This window comes from Anomalospiza imberbis, chromosome 3 (genome assembly GCF_031753505.1).
Source record: "Anomalospiza imberbis isolate Cuckoo-Finch-1a 21T00152 chromosome 3, ASM3175350v1, whole genome shotgun sequence".
In the NCBI taxonomy this organism is placed as follows: domain Eukaryota; kingdom Metazoa; phylum Chordata; class Aves; order Passeriformes; family Viduidae; genus Anomalospiza; species Anomalospiza imberbis.
Window position 1 is genome coordinate 21,357,044 of NC_089683.1, and position 21,255 is coordinate 21,378,298.

The 21,255-nt window shown below is 39.0% G+C and overlaps 1 protein-coding gene across 4 annotated transcripts in view; it reads left to right on the forward strand.

Moving 5' to 3' along the window:
- Window positions 1-255: 255 nt before the first annotated feature.
- Window positions 256-21,255, forward strand: part of MYOM2 (myomesin 2) — a 69,326-nt gene continuing 48,326 nt past the window's right edge. For 2 of the 4 annotated variants that reach the window (XM_068183570.1, XM_068183571.1), the window contains exons 1-9: window positions 256-344; window positions 2,213-2,345; window positions 3,359-3,478; window positions 5,074-5,212; window positions 5,387-5,544; window positions 6,394-6,486; window positions 15,888-15,976; window positions 16,057-16,107; window positions 16,398-16,562. In XM_068183570.1, coding sequence (XP_068039671.1) covers window positions 2,239-2,345; window positions 3,359-3,478; window positions 5,074-5,212; window positions 5,387-5,544; window positions 6,394-6,486; window positions 15,888-15,976; window positions 16,057-16,107; window positions 16,398-16,562 — 922 coding nt within the window. In that variant the 5' untranslated portion in view covers window positions 256-344; window positions 2,213-2,238. Of the gene's footprint in view, window positions 345-2,212; window positions 2,346-3,358; window positions 3,479-5,073; window positions 5,213-5,386; window positions 5,545-6,393; window positions 6,487-8,782; window positions 8,917-12,240; window positions 12,488-15,887; window positions 15,977-16,056; window positions 16,108-16,397; window positions 16,563-21,255 lie in introns of those variants that run through there. The other 2 variants (XM_068183574.1, XM_068183573.1) reach the window with 2 other exon arrangements.

Consider the following 21,255-nt stretch of genomic DNA (forward strand, 5'->3'; position numbering starts at 1 on the left):
GATATCAAAACTAGGAGAAACCAAGGCTGCTCGTGGGTCTGTGCAACTCTGCTTATGTAACCAAGACATTGTGTCATATGATGGGTTAATTAATAGGTGAGGGGTCCATGTCAGCTCAGCATTGTATGAGGTCATCTTACTGAGCCAGCATCTTTGCGAGGTGCTGAACTAACTTGGGTCATGCTAAGTTTCTTATTTCTCTATAAATGTGGCAATATATTTCTTTAATGCCCCATAGTAATGTTGTAAACCTGATTAATTTTTGTTTTGCAGTGCTTTGCCTAAAGCTCTCATTACTGAACCTGTGACTTGCCATTCTCATATCTTGAAAAAGTGCTGAAAAGGTAACTCTAAGCTATGCAGAAGCTGCAGCTCTGAGGTGATAAATTGCAAAAATCTTTTTAGATCTCTGAACATTTTAAAATAAGATGTGAGCTCTATTAAATATACCTACTGTTTGCTCCTTACTTTTTCTTGGAAAAGTAAAAGTAGCTGATATAAGAACATCCTAATTTGAGAGCATCTGACTCTGCCTTTGACTGTCTGCAAGTAACAATCAGACACAGTTACAGTTTTTTACTCTACTTAACCAATGAATACCTTTTACCTTTTTGTGACAAATACTATATGCTGGAAATATGGTCTATATTAACTGTCATTTTAACATGTTAAATGTTTTATCTAAATGAGTTTATAAGATTTCTTTTCAAATCCCTTTGAGCTTTCATTTGATATACATCATGAAGCTTCTTATTTATGTGACTTTTTGTTACAAATTAGGACTTCTGGTGTGGGTCTGAGGCAGGTTCTTCTTGCATGGTCTACATCCAGGCAGGGCCAGGCTGTGGGGAGCTGGAGATTGGTTCTGCTGTGTCATTTCTGGGGCAGAAATGACTTCTGATGGCTCTGGGGACTGACATAGGGTCCTGGGCTGTGGGCAGGGTAGGCTGAACTCTGGAGGAGGCTGGGCTGGGACAGTCAGGTCCATTGCTGTCCTCAGGACCCTGACACACTCCAAACATGTTCCCTGGGTGAGCTGGTGCTGCTTCACTTGCCATGGGTGCCCTGAGGTGGATCCCAGGCCATGCCTCAGCATGTGCCCTGGTGCTGGCGTGGAGCTGGCAGCCTGCACCCTACAGGGAGCATAACAACAGGGACATTCCCCTCAGCTTTTTGTAGGGTATTGGATGTTACTGCAGTAATTTACCCGAATAAATCTTCATCTGCTTTATAGACTTATACTGGAAGCTTGCTTCTATTGTCACTGAAGTGTAGGTGCCTTGTGGGGGAGGTTTTGGCTGTTCATTTGCGATCCCTCCACAGTGTTTGGGACTAATGGCCCAGGAGTAAAGAACCCCATACCCCACGGAGACTGCAGTTACACAAGCTGGCATCTACTCACAACATGGCTTGTGATATTCCCCACTTTTGCAAGAAGTTGTCATCATATTTCTAATGAGCACAAAGGGATGTAGGCACCTCCATGTTCTTTTAATAATGTGGTTGGTAATCTGCTTAACTCTAACTCAGGGGGAAATGTGCTTTTGTTCCCTACACTGCTTCTAGGATTATTGAATCAAATATCCAAATATTGATCAAAAACTATGCCATGCTTTGGAGAAAGTCCACAAGAAGGAAACCAGAATGATTTATAGTGCAGAAAAAATAACCCCCGAGGGGAGATTGCATGAGCCAGCTTTGTTGAGTTTAAACAAGAAAGCAGGAAAGAAAAGTAAAGAAAATCTTCAACAGGCTGCTACAAAAGTGAGCGAACACTGTCTATTTGTTGTCATGGTGAATTGAACAAAACATAGTGAGCATAAATTGCCAAAGTGGAAAAAGTGAAAGGTTTGAAGAGCAGGGAGCTGAAATGTCTAACAGTGGCCAAAAACCTGTCAAATTTCCATCCCTGGAAATTTCTCTGGAGGCTTTAAATGACATCTGCAAAGAAGGAGAAAAAAATGATCCAGTGAAATATCTTTCACACCATCATCTATGATTCTGTAGCTCACACTGCACAACTGATAAGATACAGCCTGAGGTACCCACGTGTGTGACTGATGGCTCTATTTTTCACAAATTGGTGCAATTTTATACCTTTGGACATATTCACACACATGTCTACATATCAGAAAATATTAAACCAAAGAGTCTGAAATATATGGCTAAATGTGTGCATGGCTAAATATATGGCTAACTTCACTCTCTGCAGGAATTACTTGTTGTCACAGAGGAAGTATGTCTTCAATAGCAATGCCATTTTACCAGAAGAGGCACAAGCATTTTGATCAGTCCTATCGCAACATTCAGACAAGATATGTACTTGAGGAATATGCAGCAAGAAAGTAAGTACCGTGTATTTGAGCATAAGCAGGTCTCTGTCTTGGGTAGTCAGTTCTTAGAATCAAGATACTTACCTTTCCCCCCACCCCCAAAAAATGCGATTTATACAGAATGATAGTTTTCCACTTCCTTCCATTGGCATGCTCCTTGTCTATAGTCTCCCACCAGCATAGCTAAACTTCCTAGCAACATTGCAAGATGCCTGCACAGGCCTTTTAGCTTAGGATCTGTCCTGTTTGGTACCTCCAAATTGAAAATTCTTCCTTGTAGCTAAAATTGAAACTCCAATTTAAGAAAAATTGCCGTGAAATTTATTGTAAGTCATAGAAACAATTTTTTACCCATTCTTCTCTATGACATGATGATATTCCTTATCCTGAAGTTGGTTATAACTAATTATAGTTTTTGTGATTAATTTTTTTTTTAAGCTTAAATGAAAGCTTAATGCTTCTCATTCGAAATCTCACAGTTTTAACCAGAAAATACACATCCTTTGTATCTCAAAGCCTTAAACTTTGTATTGTGGTCGCTTCAGAATCACTGTTCTCCCTACTTGGTAATTAGCATGCCTACCTAGCTGTCTAGCTGGTCCAGTTTCCCTTATGAAAGAGGACAGTTGCAGAAAGATCTGTGAAATATAGAAAAGCAGGAATATTTCAAAACAGACAATGCTATGTATTGTATGTATTATGATTTGTGTACTAGTCTGGTAACCTTGGGGTTCACTGAAATGCTATCTTCACACCTGAAAGATTGAAGACTGAAATAAATATAAATTTAATAGAATGAAATAAAAAATGCCTAATGACCTCATTGACAGATGATGGGCATAAAGCCCTTGAAGGACAAGTGACAATCAGCACTTAGTGCAGTCAGTGAAGATACAAAGGTTTCTCACTGAGCAGTGCTCAGTCATGGTGTTCAGCTCATTCAGCTCAAAGTAATTTCTTTGATGCTTGTGAGTTCATGTTTTACCTGAATTGCTGGGTTATAACAATCTCTTTTATATTTGAAGGGCTGCTTCCAGGCAGGCTGCTTATTATGAATCGTCTGGCTTGGGCAAAACCACATGTAGACTCTGTGCCAGGAGGGCGCGCACCTTGGCACATGAAGCAATGCAGGAATCCAGGAAAAGGTAAAGCTCTGTTGGTCCACTCTGACCTGTGTAGTGGCTCTGGTCCCAACTCTTTTGCCAGGGCTCTTTTCTGAGTTGACAAGATTGGAGGCTTCTCTGTCACTGTTCTTCACTAATCTATTTTGGCTGGAACACTAAATGACTGAGTGTCACTTTCAGTCTCATATTTCAACCCAGAGTTGTTCCCCTGGTCCCCACTCTGACCCTTGAAAACAGCTTTAAACCAAAAATAAATTAGAATCCATCTGGTTACCCAGAACTCATTTTGAACAGAGCTACTCCACTACTCCTAAATTTCTAATTTGGATCAATTTAAATGCTTTGAATTCTTTCCTGAATAGCAAAAGGGTTTACTGTTGTGTCTCAGTTACTACCTTGATAAGATGTCCCAGTCTAACAATGCTGATGACAATATTCCCCTCAGTGAATTTCACTGTTTCTGCTCTGCTTTGCTCTGCAGTTACTGCACCAGAGACATGGAGGATTTATATTACAAGAAGGAATTCTAGCTTCTTTGTAGAAAATATGTTGTGCAAATCACACACATCCATATGGTTCTACTACTTGGATTGGTTTGAAATATATAGCCTCATAACAGAAATCTCTAGGAAAACCAAATGCTTTTGTATACTTTAATTTAGGATTTTAAAACTTTTATAAAATTCAGCAATATTAAAAATGGTAAGACATGGCTGGTATTTAAAGTACATTGAAATGGTAGGTACAAATAATTTTTTTAAAGTATCAGACAAATAATATCTTGATTCACTGAATTTCATGGAAGTTTTCTTATTTGGGTTATGCTTTCAGAGTCTTGCCATATGTTGACCATGTTGACAGATATGTTAGAAATATCTGATATTCAGTACCCTTTTTTGTCCTGGGAAGTAAAAAAGTAGCATAGGCTGTTTACTGAATCAGCATGAATGAAGGAAACTGAGCTAGTTCCTCCTAAAAACGTTTATGAATTGGGGTGTTTTTAGGAATTGTGAAAAATCTGTGGAGTAAGGTTTTCAGGGAACAACTCAATTTTTTTCAACACTTTCTATTTTTCCTGGTAGTTTCTATAATACTTCCTGCTCATCCTTGTCAAGGGACAGCTTTTTTTTTTGCATGAAACTGTTCATCAAATCCTTGTGAACTCCTTGGTCTGTATCTTTCAGGTGAGGTCAGGTGAAGGTTCTAAAGCTTCTAAAACTAAGGGTACTATGTAAGCTAGGCACAACTTTTAAAAGATTGTGAGCAGGCATAGAACTCTGCCTTCTTGTGTCCATGGGAAGGAAAATCAGGGGCCAGAAGGAGGCTAGGCAGGTTCTTGATCTTGATTGCCAGAGGACTGTGGGGAGCCATGTCAATGTGATCATGGCAGGATTCAAGACTTAGTGATCTGGCCCAACAAATACAGGGGGAAAGAATATGAAGAAAATTCATGTGATTTCACATACTCAGGATATGCAGATAGATGCTAAGAATGATTCTTAAGCTAAATTTTACATCCCACTGATAAGGTTTCAGAGCCCTTGGTTCCCTATGTGTATAAGTGACAAACTTAAAGCCTCACAGCGGTTACCTGATTTTTTTTCCTTGTCCCACAGGAGTCATGAGCAAAAGTCTCATGTAAGTGATGAGAAAAGAATCCGTTTTGCCACTGAGTTATCTGCTTTGGAAAAAGAGATTCACACAGCCAGGCACCGTGCTCGAGAACATCTGGATAGACTTGCTGTGCAAAGAATGGTACCTGCTGAATCTTTTTGCTCCTAGGCAAAAATAATTACAAGATGTACTGAAATTTAGCCTGCTCTTCAAAATGAGTAGTGATTAAGCATCTTTTTGTGAAATTAAGGTTAGATCTCCTACCCTATTTGAGTCTGGTGTCAGATGCTTCTTTTCTTTTCCCATGTTTAATAGGTAGAAGAAAATATGGCTCTGGAAAGACATATCATTGAAGAAAGGATAAGTCGAGCCCCTGAAATTCTAGTGCGCCTGAGGTCTCACACCGTCTGGGAAAAGATGTCTGTGAGCCTTTGCTTTACTGTACAAGGATTTCCAATGCCTGTAGTACAATGGTAAGAGACTTGCCTTTCCTAGCCCTCTAAAAATGTTGCTAAGCTTTTTTCATTTGAAAGTTATGCCATAACTGATAAGTGTCATGTATATAATGGCTTTGTTAAATCCCCTTTATAATCCTCCTAGATGTGCTGGATCGTAGCAGTTGATACTGCAGTGGAAGGAGTGGGAGGAAAACTTGCTGAGTGGCCCCGTGCAATGTGAGAAACAAACTCAAGCATTTTAGAGGGCAGACAGTGGAAGGCATTCCAGTGTTTCTGGCCACTGAGTTTCCTGGACACAAAGTAGCAAGTGGCAAAATACACAGGACTCGCAGGCTGCTTTCTAAGCCTGGAAAAATGTGCACAGCACCAGTGCTGTCATGGGCTGTATCTGTGGTCATTGAGGAGGACATAAAGGTCCTTTCAGCTGCTCTCCTCTCCGGACAGGTGCTGTACTGTATATATGAAAGCCTCAGGCTGGACTGTAAAGACCTAACATGAAGCATAATTCTGCTGCTGCTCCCCTTGTTGTGCTGAAGTGTTTTAGTGTGGCGCAAGATAAAATTTGCTTCCCGTTTTGTGTCAGGGTTAGTGGATTTGAAAGTTCAAGCCCCATGCCATCTTCTCTTTACTTCTTTTCCTTGTCTTCTAGATTGAGTATGCATCTTCTCTTTCCACTTCCTTGCTAATGTGGTGGTCCTGCTTTACCTTCATGGGCCAATATGTATCTATCCATACGTACTATAAAATACTCTGTGCAAGTAGAGAGAGATCAGATGATAGTAAATGATATCTTGATCCAAAGATCTACCAGGTGAATTACTAGTTGCTGATATTTATGAGTTCTATTTTTTTCTTGATTGTCAGGTACAAAAATGAAGAATTGATTTCTCCTGCAAGTGATCCAACAAAGTACAGAATTGAAAGCAAATATGGAGTACATGTGTTACATATAAACAGGTAAATCTTTCTGGGGAATAAAACACATTTTTTATACTCTATACAATGTATTTTATATAAAATAAAATTTAAAATTCACACAAAGGCTGAAAGAGAATTATTAAATTCAGCACACTTTTCTGATGGTACTCACTTTTAGGCTGGAGAAGGTTCACTGAGTACCTGAATATTAGATTGTGAAAATGAAATGATAAATTAGATATTTGTATTCATTAACCTCAGCAATCTACGAGATATAAAAAGAAGAGGCAAGTAGCTGAAAAAATGGTAGTTCCTTTTCTATTAGAATTATATCTTCTCAGCATTTGAAGTGGAAAATTATATGTTCTTGTCACGATGAAGATATTCTAGGTAAACAAAATTATAGCTGGGCAGAGCAGGGATACACAGCTGTATTTGTTTTACTGTATGCCGGGTCCTGCTTACTTTTTCATCTCCTTTTCTTTTTCTTCCAGAAAGTAAGGAAGTGTAAATTACTTTTTTAAATGGTTCTAATTTAATTAATTTTATTTTTTCAAAATGTTAACTTTGTGATATAGAACATGCTTGGGTATAACAGCTTCCCATAAACTAATCCCATGCTTTCCGAAACAGTTGGAATGTTACATGTGGCTTGGTGTATGCTTTTTTCAAAATATATAAAAACCCAAATAAAAATGAAGAAATCACTGCAATATTTAAATAGAAAATTAATATCTAGAGCAGAGACAGAAACCTCTTCTTTTAATTTCTCCAGAATAGGAGCATCAGCTGTGCTGAAACAGCTGGAATATTTGTGGCTAACACTTGGCTGGCCAAACATTTAATCTTCTGCTCTGTCTCCATCTGTCAGCAGTGGAAGCAGCCCTGAGCACAGCCTTGTGGCATTAGTACAGAAAATAAGTGCATCATTCCTTCTGCCTTTGGACAGACTGCTTGCCTTTGTCATCCTGCAGCCAAGTTCAGCCCAATTGTCAACCCTATCATAGCTCAGGATGGCAGAAACACATCCCTGTACAGAACCTGGCAGCAAGAATCTCCAGGTTGTTGCTTCCTAAGATGCTTCAAAGGCACTCAATCTTCTACCCCCAGGGCATGCTTGCTAACTGCTCTCTGTACCCATGGAATCTGTTCATACCACTGTTTCTTCCTACCAAGATTACTTTTGAAGACAATAACAGGAGGTTAAAATACAAAAAAAGCTTGTCCTTTTGCACTCCTCTCCCTTTTAGCAGAGAAATGGAAAACCCTCTCCTTTGTCTGGATATGTGTGAGTTCCAGTCAGGAGATGAAACTTTGGTCACTTCCTGATGGTGAGTGACTGTGACTGTTTATTTCCCTTGGTTATCCCTCCCGAGGAACTGCTTGGTGAGTCCAGATGCCAGTTATGTAGTATGTAGGTCCCCTTGTGATATTTTGGGAGTAAATAGCTTTTAGAAGAAACGAGAATCAGTGCTGATGCTGCTTTCTGAGCGCCTGTAACCATCAGGCTGAAGGGTAATAATGGCTTCCATCCCCTTGGTGATTTTTCTTTCTTTTCTCTGCTGGTTATCAGTCACGTAGGCACAACCAGCTTTGGGAGTGTTCAGACCCAGCTGTATTTCAGGCAAGTTCAGACATACCACAGAGTCATTTATTGGCACCCACTCAGGTTTCCCCACCCCCTGTCTCCTAGTCCCAGACCTGTATGTACTCATGCAGACTCCCTCACATTCAGCCAAGCTGCCATCTTCAGAGACTCTTGCTCCATTCCTCTTTCATTCTGTCTGGCAGTGTGGTCTTTTTGCCGCCTAAAGATTCCTTGCTGCTCTCCCACAAATTTCCCTTCTACACTTAAAATAATACTGGGGGATGGTTAAGATTTATAGAGTTTATTACATTAAAATTTCTAATTTAATTTCTAATTTCTAATTTTATTTCTAATTTTAAATTTTCTAATTTAATTTCTAATTTCTATTTTTTTTTCTTTATTGGTAATCCATTTTATTTCAAAAATTGATTATCAGCTATATTTCCTGTCCTAAAAACACAGAAAATGGACATGCAGGAAGTGGAAGACCATTTTGTGGAAGACCATTTTGTTAGCACATAATTAGTTGTATCTTGTATTAAAAGAAATAGATGTATAGATAATGATTAAAATATATAAGTTATTATTAATGCTTTTATACAAACGTATCAATTAATTCTCTATCTTCCCCTAATATCTTTGTGCACTTGCATTTTGTATTTTATGAATAATTGTTTTTCTGGGAGGTGGAGCCAACAGGAGTTTCTTCCTATCCACTTCTGTGCTCCTCTCAGCTGTTCATACTGAAGTGCTGAGCTGAATGTAATCTTATCCACAGCCGCTCAGAACGGCCTTGGAATTTCTTGGCTACTTTTCTAGCACTTCAGCGAAGCCCAGGGAGTGAACTTTTTCCTTCTGATGCAAGTGTGATATTTATTCCTGTGAGTATTCCCTGATCCCAGTGGAAACATTCTTGAGGCACTGAAACCTTACTGTCACCTTGCTGTCTTAAAGTAGTAACTGGACACAATTTCATCCTCCACTGTTTGCTGTTCTCCAGAACCCATAAGCCTATACAGTAACCAGATAATTTTAATTTCTCTGTCTCATATTTTTATGATGCAATATTCTCAATTACCACATTTTCTGTGTGCATTCAGTGCTATCGTGATCATACAGTGCCTCTTTTTTGCTCCTTTTAAACTTCTTCAAATGGGAGTTTGAGCTCAAGATTTCCCTTGAGCAGTAAAGAAAAAGAGTTTGGAGTTTAATTCAGTTCTTTGCAGATCTCATAATGATTGCAGAAGTGATATGCACTGGTGGTTCATCCCATCATTCAACTCACATCTCATAGGTTATTAGGAGGAGACTGAGGAATCGTTGGAGGGAAAGCCCTTGGTAGTTCAAATAAATCATACATGTCTGAGAATGTGTGGGTTTGTTTAAAATGTATTTTTTATCTCACATAATTTAACTATGCATAGGCACATAGTACAAGAAAAGATTTCTGTATCAGTGGTAGTCTAGATGAGGCCGTTGCTTTATGAAATAGCTGAAAAATATTTTCCATCTTACTCTATATCCCAGTAATTAACAGTTGTAACATTTTTAACTTCTTGGTTGCTAATACTTGTTTAGCAACAGTTAGGCTTTTTTGTTTCTTTGTTTGCTCTGAGCACTTATTAAATGGATCTCTTGTTTTTATTCCGCTGTGATTGATGTTATATTCCCAGCTACATTGGCTGGTGTGCAGAGGAGACAGCGGGATGCTCCTCCCTGGGGGTATTCCTGACTCCCACCCCTCAGTGAGCGGGAGGGTGAGCTGAGCTGGGTGGTAGGAGCAGGGAAGGACATTTGACCTCCAGGGGACCGTCAGTGTGGTGAGGCCACACAGATTCATCTATACAGGGCTCAAGGTTTGACAGCGTTTTTTCTTTTCTTAGAGCCCTCTCCCTTTCCTGTTTAATAAAGTCCGAGCCGAAGCAGTGCATATCAAGGCAGAGAAGGTGTGCAGCTGCATCAGCAGAAGCGTGCGGCAGAGCCAGCAGAGTGCAGTGTAACTCCTGCTGGCAGCAGGCAGAGCCCGCTCTGCTCTGGCGCGCCAGCCCGCAGCACCACCTGCACCGCTTCAAAAAGGAAAGCTTAAAAATTGAATGAACCTTCTCTTCTAGCTAGTCTCATTTAACAAATGACCCTGTGCGGTCAGTAGAGTGCTATTTTAGTTTGATTAGGCACAAAAGGCTTGAGATGATTTAATCTGGAGAGTTAGAAAGCGAGGCGTGCCCTTTCTCCGCTGGAGGTGGAAGCAGAGCAGAGCAGAGGTGTTGAGACAAAGGCAATCCTCCGGCGTAGCCCGCAGAGCCTTTGAGCTGTGCGAGGTGCGTGGGTGATAAACTGCAGCTCCCTGGGTTTTGCAGGTATGCAGCATCAGTGGCTGTACACGCAGCAAAATGGTGTACTGCTCTCCTTTCCTTGCGGAAAGGCAAACAGCAGCCCCCAAATCCGTGATCTTCTGACGTGTCAGTCACTGTCCCCTGTAAGCTGCTGTAGCTGGGGACATGAGGAAATGGCCACCTGATAACAGAGGTCCCTTTTCCCTAAACATGAAATCCAACCAAACAAAAAGAATCAGTCAGATTCATTCTGACTGGAGAATCAGGGCAGGAGAAGGCAATTCTGCAGAGTATTTCCACAATTTGATGTCATGTAACGCTGAAAATATTGTCATTTGAATTCAAAGGAATAATTTTTAACTGTGTAATTTACTATGTACTGCTTCGTGTTCTTTACATGCACTGAATTGTGTTCTAATTCAGGCAAAGATGCTATTTCACTCTTAACTCCTGTGTTTAAATGTACACTAGTCGGTTGGATGAATATATGCATTTTAAATAGATGTATCAAGCTGGGGAATATTCCCCACAGAAGTATTAACACTTCAGAACCTCATGTGGATTTGGAGCAGTTTAATATTTGCAGAAAAGTATTAGTACTTTGGGACCAATACAGTTCTGCACTCACATTTTATGCTATCTAAATGTACTCTATGCATATTCTATCTGACCTTTGTAAAGGCTGAAAAACACATTCTCCATCATAAAACAAGAATAACTGTTAGACCACACCTTGCCTCCTGAGTACTTCAAATGCAGTCTCTAGCAGGTCTTGACTCAGTGCACTTTACAGTGCAATTTAGGAAATCTAAGATTTTTTAGCATGCAAGGAAATAGATAATTTCCAGAATAATCCTCCATCTGACCATTATCTGGCACAAAAGAAAAGTCAGAACCTTATGTAACTTGCCATCCTGTCCAACTTTCTTCATACTGAATATGAAACAAAAGTGCTGTTTAGCTCCTAGCTACTAAAACCCTACATTTCCAATATAAGATTTAAAGGGGTCTCAGTGTGTACTAGGCTGTCTAAGATGGTTTATTTCTCTTCTGGAGAGTCAAAGGAGTGATCATAGCAAAGACATATAAATTGCTTTCAAAGTAGTATGCTACAGAAAATGGGTAGAGTTGTTATGACCTCTTAAATAGCAAGAAGTGCCTGGCCTGTGGAATTGTGTGTTCATAATAACTGTAAGAGCCTCATTTTTCTTCATAAAAAACAAAGGATGTTGTAAGAATGTGGTCAGCTATTTGGTTAGTTACTTCTTATGTTCTTCTTGAGAAAATTAATTATAAGTGTCACTAACTTTTGTGAAATATTTGCTTTCAGATTTTGAGCTTCTTTTGGCTAAAGATATGACCCTTTTGTGTTCTAGAGACATTTAAGATAATATTCTGTTTTCTCTGCCTTGGACACCATCACAAACAGAAAGAGCTCATCAAAAGATGTATTTTGCTGTTTCTTAGGAGAGCAAAACTATGTGGAGGGGATTGAGATGAGCACAGATATATATCCATTTGAAAAGTTAATCGGGTACCTGCCATTCTACTTCTTTATTTTCAGGAGACAACTTTGCAGTTCTTACACCTTTAAATTTCTGACACTTTGAGTAGTTTAGCACAGTTTAGGACCCCAAGTTAGTCCACAATACATGTTTCTTTATTTTCTGGATTACTTTTAGGCCATCTGTTTTTTAACAGTAAATCTCTCTTTAGATTCTAAGTCCTGTGTAATTCTTACAGATATTGGTTCCTATTTAACAATTTTGTCTGGTGTTCTACTGGAAAACAAAGTCAACACTGTGAGCAGATGATGACTGGTTTAAAGTGAGATTTAATCAGAGTCAAGCAATGCTGATTTTTTTATCTTTGTTGTCAACACTCTATAGGAACAACAAAATGTTACAGATCAGTTAAACTGAATTTGAGAGAAGTGAAGCAGCCTGAAGTAATGCTTTGTTTATGTGAGGAAATGGCCTAGTGCAGCAGTGCTGGTGTAATGTTCATCACTCATTTATGAGCTGGGTGCTGTGTGCTGTCTAAATCATGTCCAGGCCAGGGAGGGATCAGGCCTGATCAGCATACACAGGATGCCTCTCCCAGCAATGTCCTGCCAGGGGTAAGAGTGCACCATCCTTTGGGAAGGTCTAGCTCATCCAGGAGAAACCTGGGCATGCAGGTGGTAGGAAGACACTGTGCACCTCTTTAGATCTTTGGCAGAATGTGGGTTGGGCTGTGGCTTGAAGGGCAGGAAGGCTTTATAGGGCAGGTATATGGGGACAAGGACTGCAGGGCACACTGGGGCATATACCTGCCACCAGTGCCTAGGAAATGCCCTCCTGGGCTCTGCCTGACTCAGCAGATTATACACATGTTCTACCACAGTGACCTCCTGGTGTGAGATAGACTAATTTTCTCACCCTTCAGGAGAGGGCTGCCAGACATCCAGACTGCTTTCTGAACCTTTCAGGAAAAGGTTCCTTACTATTTCGTGAGCTGTGTGTGGGAATCCTTTTGGTGAGCTGGAGCACACCAAAGCTTGGCAAGGGGTGTTCTAAAGCACCAACATTAGGGCAATCAAGATCCAGTTTCTGGGGATGAATGCTGTTTAATTTGCTAATATGTAATATACGTTATTAAATATACTACATAGTATATTTACACTATTTACTATATATTCTATATATAGATTCTTAAATTAGGGATATAGCAGAGTGAAAAAAATGCCTTAAAGCTTCAGAACAGTTAATGCTGCAATGCCCCTTGTAAGAAATTTTTGAGCTTCTTCATTTGTTGTTAACTTGTTATAGTAAGGTACTGTACCAGGCTGTGATAAATGCATGAACTATGCACATTTCGGTATAGAGGCATAATATGCCTTAGGAAATTGTCCTGTACTGCAGCCTTTTATTGCTTTTTGGCATTTTATTACACAGGTGTTAAACAGTGTGAAACTGGGATAGTAAAAAAAAAAAATGTTCTGCTTTTAAAAATTCATTGCAAAGAAGTGTTTTCAATTCTGACATCTCTCAAACAAGTCCAGAGTCAGTTAAGCTTTATATAGCTCTGGGAACAGGTATTGTAATTTCCTTAAAATACTTCATGAAAACAAACTGTTAAATAACATCCAGCCCAGAGAATGGTGATGAATGAGATTACATCCAGCTAGAGGCCAGTCACAAGTGGTGATGCCCAGTGTTCAAGTGCTGGAGCAAGAACTGTTTGATATTGTCATCAGTGACATGGATGAGGGGAATGGTGCAGCCTCAGTCAGTCTGCAGATGTCACCACCCACCAAGTTGGGTGGTAGTGCTTATCTGTTGGAGGGTAGGAAAGGTCTGCAGAGGGATCTGGACAGTCTGAATCAATGGGCTGAGGCCAGCTGTGTGAGGTTCAACAAGGCAAAAAGATGAATCCTGCCCTTGGATGAAAACAACCCCAGGCAGGGCTACAAGTTGGGCACAGGCTCTCTGGAAAGCTGCCTGGTGGAAAAAGAGCTGGGTTGCTGGTTGACATCAGCTGAACATGAGCCAGCTGTGCCCAGGTGGCCAAGAAGGCCAATGGTATCCTGGCCTGTATCAGCAATAGTGTAGCCAGCAGGAGCAGGGCAGGGATTGTCCCCCTGTAGTTGACACTGCTGAGGCCACACCTGGAGTCCTGTGTGCAGTTCTGGGCCCCTCACTGCAAGAAAGACATTGAGGGGCTGCAGAATGTCCAGAGAAGGGCACTGGAGCTGGTGAAGGATGTGGAACACCAGTCCCTGTGAGGAGCAGCTGAGGGAAGTGGGGCTGTTTAGTCTGCAGAAGAAGAGGGGACCTTACTGCTCCTACAACTGCCTCAAAGGAGGTTGTAGCCAGGTGGGGCCAGGCTCTTCTCCCAAGTAACAAGTGACAAGACAGGAGAAAATAGCCTCAATTGCACCAGAGGAGGTTTACTTTAGATTTTAGGAAAGATTTTTTCACTGGAAGGGTTGTCAAACATTGGACCAGGCTGCCCAGGGAAGTGGTTGAATCACCATTCCTGGAAGTTTTCAAAAATCCTGTAGCTCTGGCTCATGAAATCATGGTTTAATGGTTTAACATGGTGGTAGTGCTGGGTTGACAGTTGGACTTGATGATCTTAGAGGTCTTTTCCAACCTTAACAATTCTATGATTTCAAATCTTTTACACTGTTTTTCAGTCTCACTGTGCCTGTCCAGACTGTGCTAGGGTTTCCTACCCAGCTGCAGGCTTTTTGGTTAAGACTGTAGTCTAGTCTTAGGACTTTCCCTTACATCTTTGATAATTAATTTTATGCTAGACTTTGTAATTGATTTCTTGATTTTGTGAAATATGTAGCAGTAGGGTTGCCTCCAGGAGGAGCTGTTAGACCTGTAAATTTAGAGAGATAAATTGCAATTTAACGGGACTTCCATCAACTTGTCCTTTTTTAGTCATCCCAGTACAGATAGTATCATTTTTATGATATGACACTGTCCAGAATATATGCAAGAAGTGAAAAATAGGTGTCTGATGTGTCTGTGACAGCTGCTACATACTCCAAAATTGGCATCCTGTTATGCAATTTCCATAAAACACCCTTACTTATTCCTTCTCCCACATCTAGGATATATGACCTCTTAGAGGACAAGTGCAATCTGAGTTTCATCACTTGGCAGTTGCCAAGAAGACACAAATTTGTTCTTCTGAGAGGAAACTAAATGGATGCATTCCCAATATTGTATCTCATAACTGAAAATTTTTGGGTGGCCTCCATTAAATTTAATACTAAATAAACTGTTCCTGATGGACTCCATTTTAAATAAGGACTGGCACATCAAGGTTGGTAGCTATATCATATATGTGCTCATGGCACTTCGAGGAAGGATGTATTGTGAGACAATCTATAAATGTTTTGCACCAAATAACTATTTTTTGCTTTATATTTGTTTATATTGTCCTTGCATAATGAATATTTTTCTCACTAAAAAATATAACAAACCAAGCTGTGTATGCACCTAAACAATTTTGATCAGTGTTCCTGATTTTCTGTAATTTTCCTGGATTGAGATCTAAGAGAGAGAAAAAATACTAGTGTCTGTCAGCTGGGAATACCCATAGAAGGCACAATTTTAGCAAGAATGACATGCAATTTTATTCTATGTCTCTCTTCTAAAATATAGCAGAAAGGCAAAATGGATTAAAGAAGGTTACATACAGAAGGGGAATAGCCAGATTGGCATTGTCCAGCCATCTTCTTTTGATCATTCTCTAAAGGTCATTTCCAGTTTGCTCAAGTTAATGAAGCCTGCACACTAAGCTGTGATAAAACTGCAGTTAAAAACAGTTGCAGCTTTCTGATTGTCTTTCATGGATGTCTTGCACTGTGTAGACAGCAAAGAGCTTTCTACACTTTCCCTACCAGTAAAGAGCTTTATACACTTTCCTTACGGTTGACATAGTTTGGCTTGTAATATCAATCATTAAGAGAATTTTTATTTGCCTAAAGAGACATCTGTTTTCCTCCTTCCCCTTTTCAGAGCTGACTTTGATGATTCTGCAACCTATTCAGCAGTTGCCACAAACGTCCACGGTCAGGCATCAACTAATTGTGCTGTGATTGTGCGAAGTAAGTCCTACTTCATATTTAAAATAATAAATAAATATAATGCTCATGTCATTGAATGTTTCTTGTATGTTTATTCATAGGGTTCAGAGAGGATGAAGAGCCTCACCCAGCTGCAATAATGCCCTTCCACTGTAAGCCTTTTTTTTCTATTTGCTTAGATAATTTATGTCCTCTTGTCAGGGCAATGTTTTACAGACAAGAAAACTGGGTACAACTTTCTTCTTCTGACTTTGATTTCTAAGCATTGAGAGCATCTGAGCATTACAGTAGGAGCTGTCCAGATGCTCTTGCTTTCCCAGTTGAATTTCTAGATCAGCATACAATATAAGAGAAAACTCCATCTCCTGCTCAGATCAGACACTAATCTGTGCCAAGTACAATTCACTTGTACTCAAGAATGCTTTCATTTTCTTATGCATAGTGCCCCTGTCATATGACGTTTGCTTTACCCACATTGATGTCCAGTTTCTGGAGAAGTTTGGAGTCACTTTTGCAACTGAAGGTGAAACACTGACCTTGAAGTGTTCTATGTTGATCACTCCAGAGTTGAAAAGACTACGACCTCGTGCTGAATGGTATAGAGATGGTAAGTTATTACGTTGAATAGAATCTGCCTGGAAAATGTTGGAGGAGACATTGAGGATACAGGTCAGGTTTAGGGCATCATATTCTCAGAATTAAATTTGGAATAGAGAAAAAGAAATATCTCTAGTTAGAATTTATAGTCCTGCTCTCTCAATTAAGTGACTTGGTCAACATTTTCTTGAGCACACATTAATAGCAGCAGGAGGTAACCTCATATTGTGATAGTACAATAGATAGAACATTTACTTGGAAGAGACCCAAAGCCAGTTCTTAGATTTCACAATGACTCATAGTTGAATACTGTGACCACTGAACTGAAGGGTACTCACAGGGCAGTAAATTAAATTTTGAAGTACTGAGGTATGGCTCTCTACTTTAATTTTGCCCCAGCATTTATTGTGAATTTTATATTAAAATCACATCAATGTACAGTTAGGCAATATTTATAGAAGCTAAGCCTGATACACATATGTTTGCTCTGCTGTTTATGTGCCATGGTGGTAGGTTTCTTACCTTGCCTCTTTTGTCTGTGAAAACCTGTGTTATGCCAGGTGAAGCAGTCTTACCATGAAGCACTCAAAATAACATCACTAAACTTATATACTGGGGAGAATGGTACACAAACCCTGCATGAGAAGAGTTTTTTCACTGCAGCAAAGAAAGGTTTTGAAACATAAAACTAGCTACTTAGAGCTTAGGATAGCAGCCTGTTGTAGATATCCCATCACTTTTCACCAACCAAAATTTGTGTAGGATTCTAAAGTAATTATTCTACCTGAGGATTTAAGGAAAACCTTGGTTGTTTTTGAATGGTTAGACCTTTCCCCAGGGGGACCACATTTGAGAATGGTGGACTTTCAAGACTGATGCTTGGACTCGTCCCCAAAAAATTGGGAGAAATGTCCATAGGGAACAAAATGTGATGAATAAACTAAGAAATGACAGTAAGAAAAATAAGGCAGTCAAGAAAATTCAAGATTACAAAAAATCAGAAAAAGAATTGTTTCGTTACTGCTTGTTATGCCTTTTGTTTCATGTACATCATAGTTTTACATACATTCACATCTTATTCTTCAGGGAACAAACTACTACTTAATTTTTCATTCCTATTTTTCTATCATTGTGGATACTTCCTTGTGGTGAATTATTAGATGTCACTGAAGTAAAAAATATGAGATAATAAAAATGGCTTTTCCTGTTTGGTGAATAACGTAAAATCTAAGGCTGATCCTTTAATTCAGATTGTGTTCCCACTGAAGCATACAGAAATTTTGCTATATGCTTCAGGATTTTTAATAACTAAAAATAATATCTCACTTCACTATCAGATGAACCATCATCTTCAAGGGTACCTATACCTTGTCTCTTATTGGGCGCTATTTATCAAGGTGTCAAACCTCTCAAATTCTAAATTTGAGACTGCAGCTAAGAAGAATTTCTAATTTTCAAGGAATGCACAGTATTGTTCCACTTTTCATTGGACATGACATTTTCTTGCCCTATGAACTAAAGCTCATGACCCTTTCTCTCTGTTCTTTCACAATGACGAGATAATTCCTTCTTGATATGTAGCAATACTATGCTCTTTGTTTCTCCCCTTATTTAACTTAATAAGTCTTTACTTCTGAAAACCTGAGATGAAAACTTGGTCTGTTTTGAGCCAACAGACTTTTGCTAGGGAGCCAGATAGGTGTTCATCCCATTATTCTACTTATGTTACATGAAATAGGATGTTACAAACAAGCTTAGATTTTTCCTTCATTACAAGTACATGGATCACAATATTTCCAAGCGGTATACAGGTACATTAACTGGCAGAACGTTTTCCCAAACACAGCAGGAATTCAGGCACTACGAACCCATGTTAAGTGCTACAGTTCCCTGTGTTGAGTCCCTTGAGAGAAGGAGGCAATGCATAAATATAAGCAATGAACAGTTAATAACTTGTCCAACATCATGAGGTAATATTTAATTCTACTCTTGCATTAAGACTGTCAAAATATGAGTGGGTCTTGGGTCTTTGAAGAGACAGGAGAAGCTGCTAGTTTTTGTAAAGCTGTTTATTGCATGAATACATCAGCCTCAAAGGCGTAGGTTGAGAGTATTAGTCCATGCTAAAAGCTTTCTGGCATAGAGTCCTGATGTTCCAAGCAGAAGTAGCAGAAGCAGCAGAAGCATCTAGCAGAAGTTACTACCACCTCCTTTACACCCCAATACAGGGGGATTTTATTAATAAATCATCCAATCAGCTAAAAACACAATTCTAAAGCATTTTTCCTACACCTATCTGAGCTTAATTCTAATGCACGAAAGTAGTGTCAGTTCTTACACAAAAATCTACGCATATAGTTCTATCTACTCATGCAAATAGTTCTATCTGTTCTATCTAGAAATGCAAGCAATGTGCTGCTATGTTTTTATTATGTTGGGAGCTAAGTTAATTTTGTGAAAGGTAGCACTATTGAACTTTAAACTAGGCTTTAGGGCTTCTTACTAGCGAACACAGTCTCTTAAGGCACTTTAGATATATTTCTACTTACTTAAAACTAAAACTTACACCCCTACTTCATGTCTGTGTGGCCTAATATAGTTCAGTTTCTCTAAAGGTTCCAATTCAATCCCTGCATTCCTTTCTCTCTCTGAGGGACTCAAAGAGGCTTCTAATTCATGCATTCCAACAGTACCCTTTCTAAAATTTTTCAGTTTGTGTTAATCAAATAAGAGCAACTAAAGCCCTGAGTTACATATATAAATCATATGTATGATCTACTTCTAATAATTATACACAGGAGAAGTATGTGTTTATCTAGCATAAATAGGCTTCACACTACTGAGCGTTACTGAGGGTATCTAGTAGACACCTAGGGGCATATAAGTCAGCTCAATGAAATCCTCTGAACCGATTTGGGATTTTACAAACATGAATATGATGTCTATTATTCATGGCCCACTTAGAACAATTTAGGATACTGAAAGAACCATTCAAGATACTGAAAGAACAAAATGAAAATAATGCTTCAGGAATGTATATCTAATCTGGACATGACTTTAGGTAATAATAGGAATTTTCTGTTATTGATCTCTAATGTAATATAAACACTATAAAGCTTTATGTAGCAGCATTCCGCAGCCATTAATACTGTAATCTAGAGTAAAATGATTGACTTCAGAAGGAAAAATCATGGAGTGAAGAATTTAGCTAAAATTTCAGCAGAAGAAAAAATACATGATGAAAATAAGTTTCAGTATGTAGTAGTTCCCCACTCTTTGTATGAATTTTAATCAGAGTCATGTATTAGGAAAATTATCTTGTATATTAGAAACAGCATGTGAGGTTTGAGACACACTGCTTCTGAGGATTAGTCTCCTGCAAGTAAATTCTGGGGAAAATAACAGAACACAACATGTGAATAGACTGTGAATAGTGAGAATTTGTAATTGTGATATTATTATGGCAGCAGGTTTAGGAATACTTGTTCTATTAGAACTTTAAAAAATGTTTTAAATATGTCCAAACTTTATTCTAATTGTCTTGCCTACAAAGTCATTCATCCAGACTGCATTAAAAAAAAGCAGGCTTCTGTTAATTTCTGGTGGATCTTTGGCCTTGTGTGGGGAAGAGAAGTTTTTCTGCTCTTACCAAACACAAGTGCCTCCTGAATTTCTGCTATCAGGTACACATAAAGAATAGAAATTGGTGATTCTGGCCTTAGTAGCATTACAGGCTTGCCTACAATTTCTATATATTCAAACTATGGTGGCTACCAATCCACTGAAACTTTGAGTCTAAATACGTGACCAGCTTTTCAGAGATGCTGGTTAATCAATTTTTTATGCTTAGGATTTTCCACAGGGCTCATGCATTGGTTAAAGTTTCTAGGCGAAGATGTTTTCTGATTTAATTTAAATACATCATGTATCTCTACACAAAGTCTGAGTACCATTGTGGCAGGCATGACAGAAGGGGGACAGTCAGGTTTTCTAGGTAAGGATCTCATGACTAGGGATCTCATGGGAAGGAATGTGATTGAATTTAGCTTGTGTACTTCTCATAAAACTACTACATGCTTAGCTGATTATGCAATTTACTGCTGTAAGATTTAGTAGCGTGTGCCTGCCACATGCTTTATTATCGGAACGTGTGTCATGTTTTCTACCTACTTATGAAACTCAGCTGGTAGGTGAGAACACTGATTCCTTTGCAAATGTTTGAGTGTCGGCTCCAAAATCTATTTAAGCAGTAGAATAATGAACATTCATAGAAATTCAGATATTTTAAATACAGTTCTGCTGCATTGATTACTATAAATTTCTCTATGATTGGCCTTAGGGAGTTAAAAATCAAAAATAATCCAATCAGTTATTTAAAAGGATGATATGAGAAAGCCCCTTGCCTAGCACAAAACATCCTTCACTCTTTTGTTCTGGTTTCACTAGGCAATCAGATTAATGTGCATTAATCTTGGGTCACCACCTCTCACCTTTGAGAGGTTTAAATTTAATTTAATTCAATTTAGTGCTCAACAGGCATGCCTTGAAGATTTAAGTTTGGTGTATATTTGTGTCAGTTTTCAGATTAAACTGAAATCTGTTTTTTTAAAATTTGGAAGAAAAATTGAATAAACTGATATTTGACCTGTACAGGAAGCAAAACTTATTAAAAATGAAATAAGGTCCCACCCTGCATTCATTAT